The sequence below is a fragment of the Elephantulus edwardii genome, unplaced genomic scaffold, assembly GCF_000299155.1.
Source record: "Elephantulus edwardii isolate Elephantulus edwardi_28Jun2011 unplaced genomic scaffold, EleEdw1.0 scaffold00128, whole genome shotgun sequence".
NCBI lineage: Eukaryota > Metazoa > Chordata > Mammalia > Macroscelidea > Macroscelididae > Elephantulus > Elephantulus edwardii.
The window spans coordinates 1,917,097-1,931,029 of NW_006399878.1; the positions used below are offsets into that span (position 1 = coordinate 1,917,097).

General features: G+C 38.9%; 1 protein-coding gene across 1 annotated transcript in view; it reads right to left on the bottom strand.

Annotated features, from left to right (window-relative positions):
* The window catches only part of PCM1 (pericentriolar material 1), a 161,684-nt gene that overhangs the window by 67,699 nt on the left and 80,052 nt on the right, over positions 1–13,933 (bottom strand). Inside the window, exons 21-22 of the mRNA XM_006893547.1 lie at positions 12,857–13,028; positions 8,191–8,546 (exon numbers count right to left, since the gene is read on the bottom strand). Of these exons, the coding sequence (XP_006893609.1) occupies positions 8,191–8,546; positions 12,857–13,028 (528 nt within the window). The remainder of the gene's footprint in view (positions 1–8,190; positions 8,547–12,856; positions 13,029–13,933) is intronic.

A 13,933-nucleotide genomic window follows, 5' to 3' on the forward strand; every position in this document is an offset into this window, starting at 1 on the left:
TGGAGCCAAGCGGACTAAAGCTGTAAACAATCTCAATCTCTTCACCATCCATCCTGATGCTGCCAATTGGTCCAGTGGTGAGAATCTTTGTCTTCTTTACATTGAGCCTCAATCCATATTGAAGGCTGAAGTCTTTGACCCTCTGTAGGGAGCGCTTCAGGTCCTCCTCAGTTTCAGCAAGCAGGGTTGTGTCATCTACATAATGCAGATTGTTGATAGATCTTTCACCAATCCTGATGCTGCACTTCTCCTCATAGGGCCCAGCCTCCCGGATGATCTGTTCTGCATACAGGTTGAAAAGGTATGGAGGCAGGACACATTCCTGGCGTATGCCCTTCCCAATTTTGAACCATGCAGTGTTTTCTTGCTCTGTTCTGATGACTGCCTCTTGGTCCAAATACAGGCTTCACATTAGCATGATCAAGTGTTCTGGGATTCCCATTCTTCTCAGAGTCAGCCACAGTTTGTTATGATCCATACGCCTTTGTAAAATGTCAAACGCCTTTGTAAAATCAATGAAGCACAGATAGACATTCCTCTGGTACTCTCTGCTTTCAGCCAAGATCCATCTAACATCAGCTACAATATCTCTAGTACCATGACCCCTTCTGAAACCAGCCTGGACTTCTGGCAGTTCTCTGCTGATGTGCTGTTCCAGTCGTTTTTGGATAATCATCAGCAGAATCTTGCTTGCATGGGAAATCAATGATATTGTTCTATAGTTTCCACAATCTGTTGGGTCACCTTTCTTTAGAATGGGAACAAATATCGATCTTTTCCAGTCAGTTGGCCAAGTGGTTGTTCTCCAGATTTCTTGACACAACTTGGTGAGCACATCCAGGGCGGCATCTGTTAGCTGAAATATGCCAATTGGTATACCATTTGTTCCTGGGACTTTATTTTTTGTTATTTCCTTGAAAGCAGCTTGAACTTCAGAAAAATATCCATATGCATACATGGAAGTCCAGTGAATACCACTATCATTCAGATATATGCACCAACAACCAGAGCCAAAGAAGAGGAAAAGAAGATTTCTACCAACTTTTACAGCCGGAGATCAATCAATCGAACACGCAATCAAGATGCATTGATAATAATGGGTGACTGGAATGCAAAAGTTGGGAACAGAGAAGAAGATTCAGTAGTTGGAAAACATGAACTCGGTGACAGAAATGGAGCTGGAGATAGAATAATTGAGTTTTGCACAATCAATAACTTATTCATTGCAAACACATTTTTTAGGAGACATCACCTCAGGTTATACACATGGATCTCACCTGATGGTATGCATAGGAATCAGACTGATTACATTTGCGGAAAGAACCACTGGAGAAGCTCAGTATCAGCTGTGAAAACTAGGCCAGGAGCTGATTGTGGAATAGTCCACCAACTACTCACATGCAAGTTTAAGCTGAAGCTGAGGGAAATTAAACTGAATCCATGGGAACCAAAATGTAACTTTGAGTCTATCCCACCTGAATTTCAGAATCATCTCAGAAACAGGTTTGAGGCCTTGAACACAAATGACTGGAGACCAAATGAATTGTGGGAGGATATCAAGGGTATCATCCAAGAAGAGTGCAAACCTTCATTACAAAGACAGAGGAGGAAGAAAAGACCAAAATGGATGTTAGAAGAAACTCTGAATATAGCACTAGAGCGCAGAGAAACCAAAACACAAGGAAGAATTCAAGATACTAAAGAGCTGAACAGAAGATTCAAAAAGGCAGCATGGGATGACAAGGTAAAATATTACAATGAAATGTGCAAGGAGCTGGAGTCAGAAAATCAAAAGGGCCGAACTCACTCAGCATTTCTTAAGCTTAAGGAACTGAAGAACAAATTCAAACCTTGAGTTGCTATAATCAAGGATTCTTTAGGCAGAATATCAAATGATCCAGGAAGCACTGTATCCAAAGGAATTGGCAGACACAGAAGAATTTAACAAAACAACATATGAGCAGGAGCCTATGGTGATGAAGGAAGAAGTTCATGCTGCTTTGAAGGAAACAGCAAAAAAATAAGGCCCCACCTCCATTATTTGAGTTATTCTGTCAATCCATCTCTCCTGGGGTCCTTTTCAAAGGACAGGTCACTTCCTGGCAACGTACAAAGTATGAGAATCAGAGCTTTAAAATCCTTGCCTCCAAGGAGCAACTTGTTATCATTCTCCCTAAGAAAAATCTGTTCTCTTGACAGTCCATGGCACGTTCAATACTCTTTTCCAGCACCAGAAGCACTGATTTTTCTGTTGTCCTGATACACAGCAAGTAACTGCAAAGACAAAGGCCTGAATCAGTCACACCTTAGTGTCTAGACTGATACTATTGCTCTTTCACTCTCTAGAAATGTTCCTAACAGCAGATTTTCCAATGTAATTTGTCTTCTGGTTTTTGTTGCTGGTGCCAACAGTGTTGATTGTGGAACTGAGCAAGCTGTAATTGTTAATAATCTTAATCTCTTCTCCATTTATTGTGGTGCTGCCAACTGGCCCAATGGTGAGAATCTCTGTTTTCTTGATGATGATCTTCAATCCACATTGAAGACCTCAGTCCTTGACCTTCTGCAGCAAACACATCCGATCCTTCTTTATATCGGCAAGCAAGTCTGTGGTATTTGCATAATGCAGGTGTTTGATGACTCCTCCCCCATATTCCTTCTCATAAAGTCCAGCTTTCTGAATGATCTGTTCTGCATGTAGATTGAAAAGGTATGGATACAGGATGCATCCCTGACACACTCCTTTCCTGATTTTGAACCATACAGTGTCCTTGTTCTGTTCTGATGACTATTTCCTTGTCCAAGTATAGGTGTAGCATAAGCACTATCAGGAGTTCTGGGATTCCCATTCTTTTCAATGATAGCCACAATTTCTTGTGATGCACAGAGTCATATGCCTTTGCCTGGTCAATTAAACAGCGACAGACATTCCTCTGATACTTCCTGCTTCCAACCAAGATACATCTGACATTGGCTATGATGCCCTAGTGTCACCGCCTCTTTTGTGCTAGAATCGTTTAAAAGGGTCCTCTTCTTCTTCCTACCAGGGATTGTCATGCAGGAGGCAGCAGAAGACAGGGGAAAGTCAGAGGCTAAGGGGCTCCTCACCCTTTAGATATCCCCCCATGGAGCTGATTCCCTCCTCTGGCACACAAAGCCAAAGAAGAAACCCCAGCCACTGGTTTCCTAAGACAAAAGAGAGGCCCTCAAAGACACAGGAGTCAAACAAGACACAAAATAGCTTTAGATACCAAGGAGGCCCAATACTGCTAGCAAAAACAAGACTCTCTTTTCATAGCCAGTGTAGAACTTAGAAAAAAACACCATCACTGGGAGTCTGCTCAGAAAAAACTGCCCTCCCAGAAAAGAGAAAACTTAATGTGTTACGTTAGTTCCAAATAAAAAATATCAAAGAGATTTCTAAAGACATTAATATGTGCTTGAGTTGCCTTTCTTTTAGACATTCTAGTAATAATGCTCTAGAACAGCAAAACTGTAGAAGTTAAGAATACTTCAGAGCAGGGAGCTCTCGTGGCAAGAAGCTGCACTTCAATCCCAAAGGTGTGTGGTTCAAATCCACCAGATGCTTCACTGGAGAAGGAGGGGCAATCTCCTACTATGCCAGTTGGATCTGATTCAACATTACACAAGGGGGAGAAAAGGGATATTTCAGAGCAACACTAGCTAGGACGATAACAGCACAGCAGCAATAACACGTGATTTTTAATACTGGTAAGAGTGTCAATTCCTAGTTTTTTATGGTGACTACTTTTATCTCCTTTGAGGCGGATTATTAAGGAGAGCCTGCACTTTACTCTCAACTCTGAAGAAGTTTGTGGCCTTCTGTCTTGGTTAAGATGTACAAGTGCAAAATAGAAAACAATTTCAGTATGGCAAAGCATTAGGTCCTCAACAAGAGTGTCCCACCACTTGAGTTGTACTATCAACCTTTTGTTTTAGTGTCATTCTGATGTGGGACAAGAGACAGTAGCTATCCAGCTATTCTTCCATTAAAATATGCGCTCCTTCCTTCCACAATTTTCTTCATCTCTACGTGCTTCTTGATACTAATGTTATTGCTGCTATTCCAGTCTTATTTCCATTTGAGATGCTAATCAAACATTTGTGCATCTCTGGTGGTTCAAATCCACTAGCAGTTCTGTGGAGAAAAAGAAGGGTAGTCTCCTTCCGTTAGGATTTACAGCTTGGGAAACCCAACAGAGGGTAGCAAGTATTCAGGTGAAAGTGGCTTGATGGAGGTGAGTTTTCTGACAAAGCAGCAGCCCTTGTTGCACAGTGCACTGGCAAGTTAAACCTACCAACCCCACAATGACAGAACTGTATAGCAGTCCATTTCTACAAAGACCTATAGCGTTGGAAGCCCCATGGAAAAGTCTTTTGGGGTCACTATGAATTGGAATCAACTTGACAGCAACTGTCCCTTTCTCTAAGAAATCTTTTTTATTCCTATCTCACAAAATGAAAAAAGCAATACAAATTAGTTAACACAACAAAAAAAAGCACTTTAGTGCTCTTCTCAGACCTTAATGCAGTTATCTTCATTTTAAAATATCTAGAATCCTGTTAGAATACAATTTGGTTTTTCAGGGTCATTTTCAACTTAAATGAATGAAGCAAACATCATACTTCATTAGAAATGTCAAGTTAATTTCAGTAGCATGTCAAATTTTGCCTTGAGGTGAAAAAGCTAAATTGTATATATCCAACAGTCTAATCAATTTTGACGCAGGTTTCTCAGACTGTAAATCTAAACAGGAGGAGATTGTCCACTTTTTCCCTAAGGGGTGGCTAGAGGATTTGGACCGCAAGAGACACATGGCCTTTTCATTAGGAGCACAATATGCAATATGCCATCGTCATTTTTGATGTTAGAAGTTGTTGAGTACAACTCATAGTGACCCTACTTACAACAAATCTGAACCCTATGTATCCCGTGTCACCCTCTTCATTTTCTACATACTCAAACCAATTGCTATAGTAACTGTGTCAAACTATCTGGTTGAGAGTCTTCATCTCATTGACACTTCACCTTTCCAAGTATGATGACCCTATCTGAGAAACAGCCTCTCCTAACAATATTCCCAATGTATGTAAGGCAAAGTCATCTCTGCCTCCAAGGAGCACTCTGGCTTTACTTTTCCCAAGACATATCTCTTTGTTCTTCTGGTAGCCCAGAGAATATTCAATACTCTTCTCTAAAACCACAGTTCAAAGGTATCAGTTCTTCTGTCCTGCTTATTCATTATCCAGTTCTCAGATGCACAAGTGATTGAAAAGAACATAGTCTGAATACGGCATACCTTTGTCCTCAAACTGATAGCATTACTCTTCAAAAATCTGGAGAGGTCCCTGACTGCAGACCTTCTCAGTGTATTAAGTGTCCTAATCTTCTGAATGCTGATATAAAAGGTGTTGATTGTGGATCCAAGAAAGAAGAAACTGCTGACAATTTCAATCTTTTCTCCATCTATTGTTATGCTGCCTATCAGTCCAGTGGTGAGCAGTTTTGTTTTCTTCATATTGAAGGCTGCAGTCATTGATCTTCCACAACCAGTGCTTCAAGTTCTCCTGTCAGTGAGCAAGACTGTGTTATCTGCGTAACATACGATGTTGATGAGTCTTCCTCCAATCCTGATGTCAAATTCTTCTTCAGAGTATAGCGTCTTGAACAATTTACTCAGCATATAGACTGAATAGATACAGAGAACATACAAACCTGATGGAACCTTTCTTGATTTTAAATCATGTAGTGTTCCCTTGCTCGGTTTGCACAACAGCTTCTTAGTCCAGGTATACGTTTCACATGAGTACAATTAAGTGTTCTGGGATTTTCCTTCTTTTCAATGTTAGTCATAATTTGTTATGATCCACAAAGTCAAACGCTTTTGCATAGTCAATAAAACACAAATAAACATTCTTCTGTTATTTTCTGCTTCCAGCCAGGAACCATCTGTGATCAGCAATGATATGGATGGTGCCTCGTGTACATTGCCTCTTGAACTTCTAGCTCAATGCACTGTTGCACTGGTCGGTTATGGATAATCTTCAGCAATATTTTATTTGCATGTGATGTTAATGTTATTTTTCAATAATTCCCACATTCTGTTGGATCACCTTTCTTAGGAATGGGAACAAATATAGATCTCTTCCAGTTAATCAGCCAGGCAGCCATCTTCCAAATATTCTGGCACAGATTGGTGAGCACATCTGGGGCTGCATCTCTTTAGTTGAAACATGTCAATTGGTATCATAAATACCAGAGTCTTATTTTTTTCCCCCATCCATTCAGTGCAGCTTGAATTTCTTCCTTTCTTCTTCAGTTCTGGCCATTTCTTTTGGTCTAGTAACTTGTGTATGTAAAACAACTATTTCTCAAAATAAAACAGAGAGTTGCTGTTGACCAGCTCTGACTCATGTGCATCATCATTAATGCTGTTGGCACGTTTCAGCCCATCACTGGGCCTATTGTGCCTATCCATTAAACCAAGGATCACTATTGCCCTTGCTGGCCTTTTAATTCACCAAAAACAATGTCTTCCTCCAGCAAATAATCCATCGTAACAAAGTGTCCAAAACAAGAGAATTAGATAACGTTGTGATCCATGAGGTTTTATAGAAACAGATCGCTAGGTTTATTCAAAAGCAGGTCACCAGGCCTTTCTTCCTAATCTAGCTTTAGAAGCTCCGCTAAAACTTGTCCATCATTAGTGACACTGCTTGTATTTGAAATACTGATGGAAGACCTTCCAATAACATATAAGCCATCACTCCACAACAAAATGCAGATGGATGGCAGTCTTCAAACTAAGTGGATTTAAAAGATATGTATAGACATGTATTTCTAGGCTTACATTATTGTGGGGAGTGCTTTCAAGATGATTTCATCCCATACTGACCTCACATGAAAAAGAATTACCTCACAGCATATTCTTAGCCATAATCTTTAAAAAATCAGATTGCCAGTTTTATCTCCCAGAGCCACCAATGTTTTAGTTAGCAGCTGAACATTTAACCACTGCACCACTAAAGCTCCTTAGGTTAACACAAACTGATTCTAAAATAGATAAAGGGGGGGAAAAGCCCCCAAACTTTAAATGCACTGTTGTCAATTTGGTTTCAACTCTTGACGACTGGATCCCCTGGCAGGTTTCGAAGGCTATAAAATCACAATAGGAAACGACTGCCTATCTTTCTCCTAAGGAGATACTTGTGGATTCAAACTGCTTAAAACATGCAACCTTTGTAGCAACAACACAATTAGCTAAGACTACAGCACCAAACCTCCCTCAAGACAGTTAAGGGTCCACTAAAACTTTGCAATGCAAATATACTTCACAGACTGGTATCAGCAGTAGTACATGGAAGCCTGTTAAGACTCAGGTTCCTCTCCAGACCTATTAAATGAGAATCTGTACTGTAACAAGATTCCTTCAGTGTAAAATATTGTTTAGGAAGCATAGGTCTAGCATAATAAGATTAAGTAGCTGAATAAGAGAATGCTGGAATAAAAAAAAAATTAGCTCTCTTTCAAATATTTATCTTTTAAATAGGCCTCTCTAAAAATAAGACATAATCTACCCATGCACACTCTCTGATGATATCAAGACAAGGTATAAACTTAAATTCAAATTCACAGATGCCTACTTGGAAAAAACTCATAGCTGACTCACCAGTTGGTTTTTGGAAGCTATTAATTCACAAGGGAGAAACTGCACATCTTTCTCCCACAGAGGTAGCAGTGCATTTGAACTGCCAGATAGGCACTGCCTTTGGATTAGCAGCACAACTCAGTAAGCCACCAGGGCACTCACTCATCTGAATGATTTCAGATAACTGCTAAGTTACATAAAGCAACTTTTAAAAAGCCTATAATACCAGAAAAGGTCAAAGGATAACAATACACAAGATCCCAGTAATAACAGCCTTTAAGTCTACAGTAATAATATCTACAAGAAACAAAAAAGAATACTAGGTTTTAAAATGTTAAACTCTATACAAGAAGTTTATTTATTAGAATAAACAAGTAAAGAGAATGAAAAATAATTTAGCTCAAGTAGGTCTAGAAATGGTACCTGCCCATCTAGCCATACTGAAATTAAACATACACAAAGATACCAGATTAGGGTTACCAACATTTACACTGATCAATATTCAACAGTTAATACTTACCAGTATTCTTAACTCTGCTTTTCAGTTGAGTAGAATTCCTCTTCTTGCTCTTTGATTTGGGAGTTTTATCTTTTGATGCCAGGCTGGCCTGTGCTGATGCTTTCCTTGTCTTGAATGTTTTGGTCACTGTTGTTGGATCTACTGGATCAGGCATACTGCTAAAGCTTTCTAGTGATTCTTCATCAAATTGGTGTCTTCTCCTGTTAGCATCTAAGTGAGCTTTGCGATTACTATTTGCGGTTTTCTCTGCAGATGCTGCAAATCCAGAGTTAATAAATGGTTTTTCTACTTCACCTTCTTGGTCATATAGCCACGACTGCCTGGTTTCTGCATCCTCTTCAGGCTGTTTTTGATTCCTTATGAATGGAAACAAGTTTTTAAGAATCATAAGTTTCTTTATTTTCTAAGAATCCTAGATAGACACATATTTATCATTTACTAGTGAGTATATTTAGGTTAATAAAAATCAGTGGGCTTTATTTTCACAAAATAAGCATAAATATTACACACGCTAAAGCACTAAATCGTTTTAAACTTTACTTTCGTACTCCTCTCACTAAACCGCTCTCACTGAAGAAGTTTTAAATCACTAGCATTCATGATTAAACAGTGGAAAAGAAAAAGAGGGAGAATAAGAAAACCAAAACCAAACTTGGAGGAAGAGCTGGAGAGTACTGAAGGAGAGTTTGCATACATACATTGGTCTGTGTAATATTAAAATACTCTGAACAGACCCCAAATCTGATAACAATGGGTAATGCAAAGTTAGTCTACATTTAAAATCTAGTTTTGTGGGTTTAGTGCCATTTTCAAAATTTTATCTGCTGAATATTGGCATCTTTAACATGCTGCTGTTGTTGTGTCCCTTCGAGTTGGACCTGACACACAGCTGCCCTCTTGTGGATTTTCAGGCAGTAAATCACCCAGAGGAAATTGCCCATCCTTTTCTGGAGAAGCAGCTGGTATATTCAAACTTACCACTAGACCACCACCAGAGCTTTCTAGGTATCCAATATAATCTAAGTTTGGGGAACAAGAGCTAAAACAAATGTAAACAGATTTGTCAGTTTTTTTTTTTTGATTGCTTAATATACTAACATGCTCCACAAACATCTTGGGGGAAAACAGAGCAACCAAGATACCTAATTTTTTTTATCAAAGAACTTGATATGGACAACAGTTTAGTTGTTGTTAGGCACTGATGACTTGACTCTGACTCATAGTGATGAAATGAACAAGAGATAGAAACTCTGTCATATCCCATACCACTATTTCCTCTGTCGTGCTCAATAGCACTGATATAGTCACTGTGTGGATTCATCTCATTGAGGTTCATCTACTCTTTTGTTGACCTTCTTTGGAGCACAAAATCTTTTTCCAAGGAATGACCCTTCTGACAAAATGTCCACAGCACATGAGATGAAATATCAGTACTCTTCCAAGGAGGATCCTGGCTGCACATCCTCCAAGACAGACTGTTATTTTGGCAGTCAAAGGTGTATTAATCACTCTTCTCCAGCACCACTCTCCAAAAGCATCTTCTTTGATCTTTCTTATTCAGTGTCCAACTTAAAGATGCACAAGAAGCAAATGAAAATACCATAGTTTGAATCAAGAGCAGCTTGGTCCATAAAATGACCTCTGTCATTTTATGACCTCTGTCAGAGGTCTCTGACAGCAGATTTGCTTAATGCAATAGGTTTTTCTTTTTTTCAATATATCTTTTTTAATTTCTTGACTGATACTACCATGGGTGTTGATTGTGGATTCAAGTAAAATGAATCATTAACAGCTTCAATCTTTTTTGCATTTATCATAATGTTGCTGCATATCAGTTCAGTGGCAAGGATTTTTGTTTCCTTCATGTTGAGATTTAATCCATTCTGAAGGCCATAGTCTTCATTCTTGCAAGCTGATGCCACATTCTTCTTCATGAAGTTCAGTTCATACTAGAAACAGTATCTACAGTGTTTAGTTCATTTTCAGATGCAGTAAATTATAACGTTATGCTACCAACCCAAAGGTGGGTGATTTTAATCTGCAGCCCTTGGGCCGGGTTCATATTGATTTCCTGTCAAACATTCTTCTAGGAGGTATAGCATTGGTCTGTGCGTTGCTGTACAGAGGTAACTCGTGGTTGCTGTGATGCTGAACACTGTGACAGTGATGTACAAAACGTGGTAATGGGTACCCATGGTGGACAGTGTTGGCTGGAGCTTCCTGACTACAACAAGCCTGGAAGTAGGAGCGGCATCCACTTCTGAAATGGCTTGCCTCTGGAAACTACGTACGAACAGTGCTCAGGCCTTTTTTTCATGGGGTCACTATGAGTTGTCTACGACTCGATGGCACCTAACAACAACAACATTTACTTTCAAGAATGACTTCTACATATTTACAGGGCTTAAGAAAAATAATTTTGTGACATAAAAATTACATGAGATTCAAATTTCACTATCCATAAAAGTATTACTCAAATACAGCTATACTCACTTGTTGTATGTGCTATCTACAGTTCCTTTTATAACAGCAGAGTTACATGGTTACCAGAGACTGTATAGCCTGCAAATTCTAAAATATATATAATCTGGTGATAATTATTGATTCAAACATGATGCTTCAGCCAATTTCTTTTTATTGCTTTACATTTACTCAAAGTAACTCTCAATGGTAACAGGCTTGGGAGGTGATGAGGTCTCATTTCAAGTAGGTAAAATTCCTAAAATAATATGCAATATTCAGATACATCTTAAAAACTATGTAAGTATCTTATTGTTTTCACAATTGCGTGTTATGTGTCAGAGAGCTGGAAAATGACTAGGGATGACAGAAAGAGAACTGAGGCCTTTAAGCTGTGCTGCTGGAGAAGAGTGTTGAATATACCATGGACTGGCAGAAGAACAAACAGGTTCATCCTAGAGAGGGTGAAGCCAGGGTCCTCCTTGGAGGCAATGATTCTGATGCTTCGTCTGACAAACTCTGGACATGTTTTAAGGCGGGATCAGTCCTTGGAGAGGAACATCATGTTTGGGAGGGTGGAGGGACAGCGCAGGAAAGAAGACCCTCGATGAGATGGACTGATTCACAGACTGGGGGTATGTCAGAGATAGTAAAGTTGGCACAGGATAGAGAGCAGGTTTCAGGGCTGTTGTTCATAGGGTTGCTATGAGTTGCAAGCAACTCGACAGCACAAAACAACAATACAGAACCAGGATAACTTAATCTCAATTACATATAAAATATGAGTAATAATGAAGTGGGGACTTTCCTATAGGATAGTTTATGAAGCAAAGCTTTGAATAATTATTTTTTGCTTTAAGGAGATTCATTCACCCATCAATTTTGAATGGCAAATGATACAAGTTTTGTGTTAGGTCTAATGATATCACAAGAGGGAAAACTGCTTAGAGCAGGTTAAGAAAAAAGCAGCACATGTTAGCGAGGGAATTTAGAGGATTCCTCAGGTGAAAACAAATTTGAATTCTAAGTGTTACTAGCAGATGAAATAAGAAAAAATAAAAAACTTGATCATTTTAAAAGGTCAAAAAGGCTAATTTAAGAGTCTGAGAAATGTCCAATCATATAGCCAATTGTAACTGGATCTGAATTATGCAGTTTAAAGGGCAATAGAAAGCAAAATCAGAGCTATTTTTTGCAAATAAAAGAACTATATCCAGCTGACCTCTAAATTTGTTAATTCTTCTAAAAAGCTTTTTTCTGAAGCAACAAACTAAAAAGAAATGTTTTCACCAGCTATTAAAATCAGTTTTCTAGATTGACACCAACAATCATTCAACACAAAAATATAGGTATAAAAATAGCTAACAAATTCATGATCTGATTCAACCTATTAGACGTTATAATATGTAAGTCAAAAACTATATTTAGAAACCTCTATAAGTCAGAACCAAATCATAGCTGACCTCCTTGGGACTTTTTCCCCAGTAGTTTTATGTACTAGGCTATCTGATCAAAAAAAATCATCAAAAAATAAGAATCATGGAGAGAAAACACTTAACTGTGTATCATTAAAATTTTCTAATCTAAAAATACTTCCCATTATATTTGTATGGGCTTTCAGAAGTGATTACTTTCAGGGGCTCAGAATCATATAAAGAGACCACTACCTAACAGTACCAGTTTTCTCTCTGCTGTGAGTTGGTTCTGACTCACAGGGAACCCTCCATCAAGTTCTGAGGTGAAATCGTAATGAGCCGGGATTGTCTTTTTCTTACTAAGCCTTTGGTGCATTCAAACCACTGGAGACATACATTCTTTGGATTAACAGTGCAACTCTCTACAGACTACACCACCAGTGCTCCTTACCTTGATCTCACTATCTATTGTCTAGCACATTCCATTAGTTTCATCCTAAGTGAGTGAACAACGATCTGGTTTAACTTTAAAGTCAGATTCAAATAAATTTTGAAAGTATCAGTATCAGGACATACTCTTCCAAAATTAATTTAATAGGAAAACAAGGACGAAAACTCTGGACTTCCCCGTTACTGAACTGATCAGCCTGAGAGATAATTATTAAAATGTGTCCCACTGCAATACTCAGAAGCTAAATGATAAGAGAAGCTTAAAAAATTAGGTCTCAAATGACATTCAGTCATAAAAGTTATTTTTAAGCATTCATTGCCTTATGTTCATAATAAAGTACCTTTGTTTTTCTGGTCCAACAGAAGAACTGCTTTCAAAAGGTTTTGGGAAAGCCATATATTCTGTTTTCCCAGAAGAATTCTGGACTAATGGTTGCTGTTGTTGAGTGGGTGTAGAAATATTCTGTGAAAAATCTCCAAAATTAGAAGGAAATAATGGGCTGAAATTCATACCTAGTAGATAAAAGCCATGCGTAAAGAAAAAGAAACATGCACAGTCTTAATAATATGAAAGCAAAGGATAATTGTCAATTAATTATGACATTCAAAAATACTAAAATGAAAAAATTAACAAAACCTAATTAATATTTAATCATTATTTAATATGAGCCCACTATGGTTTATTTACTGATCAAAGACAAATCATCCCTAGTGGCGTAGTCAACAGAAACTTGTACTACTAAATCAAAAGCCAGCACCTATCTGATGGTTTGAATCTCCCAACAGCTCCAAGGGAGAAAAAAGGGGAAATCTATGCTGTGATTCACAGCCTGAAAATCACTAGAAGTTCAGCTGAGTCAGCTCTGACTCAATGGCAATGAGTAAGAGTGAGTGGCCTGTCACTTAAGAATTAAAAGCTAGAAATAAAAGGTGCATTGCCATGGAAAAGTCTGCTGTTAAGGACCTCTCCAGAGTACTGAAGAGCAATGGTGTCTCTCTGGAGACTAAGGTGCGTTTGATACAGGCCATGGCCTTCACAATCACTTGTTATGCATCAGAGAGTTGGACAATGACCAAGGAGGATACAAGGAGAATTGATGCCTTTGAGCTGTGGTGCTGGAGAAAAGTAGTGAGAATACCATGGACTGCTAGGAAAACAAACAGATTCATCCTGGAAAGGGTTAAACTGTGTGGCTCCTTTGAGGCAAGGATTCTGAGGCTCCGTCTAATATACTTTGGACATGTTGTGAGGAGACACCGGTCCTTGGAGAAGGACATCGTTTGGGAGGGTGGAGGAACAGCGCAGGAGGGGAAGGTCCTCTTTGAGGTGGATTGATTCAGTGACTGGGATAATTGGGATGGGAGTGTCAGAGACAGTGCGATTGGCACAGGACAGAGCAGAGTTTAGGGCTGTTGTA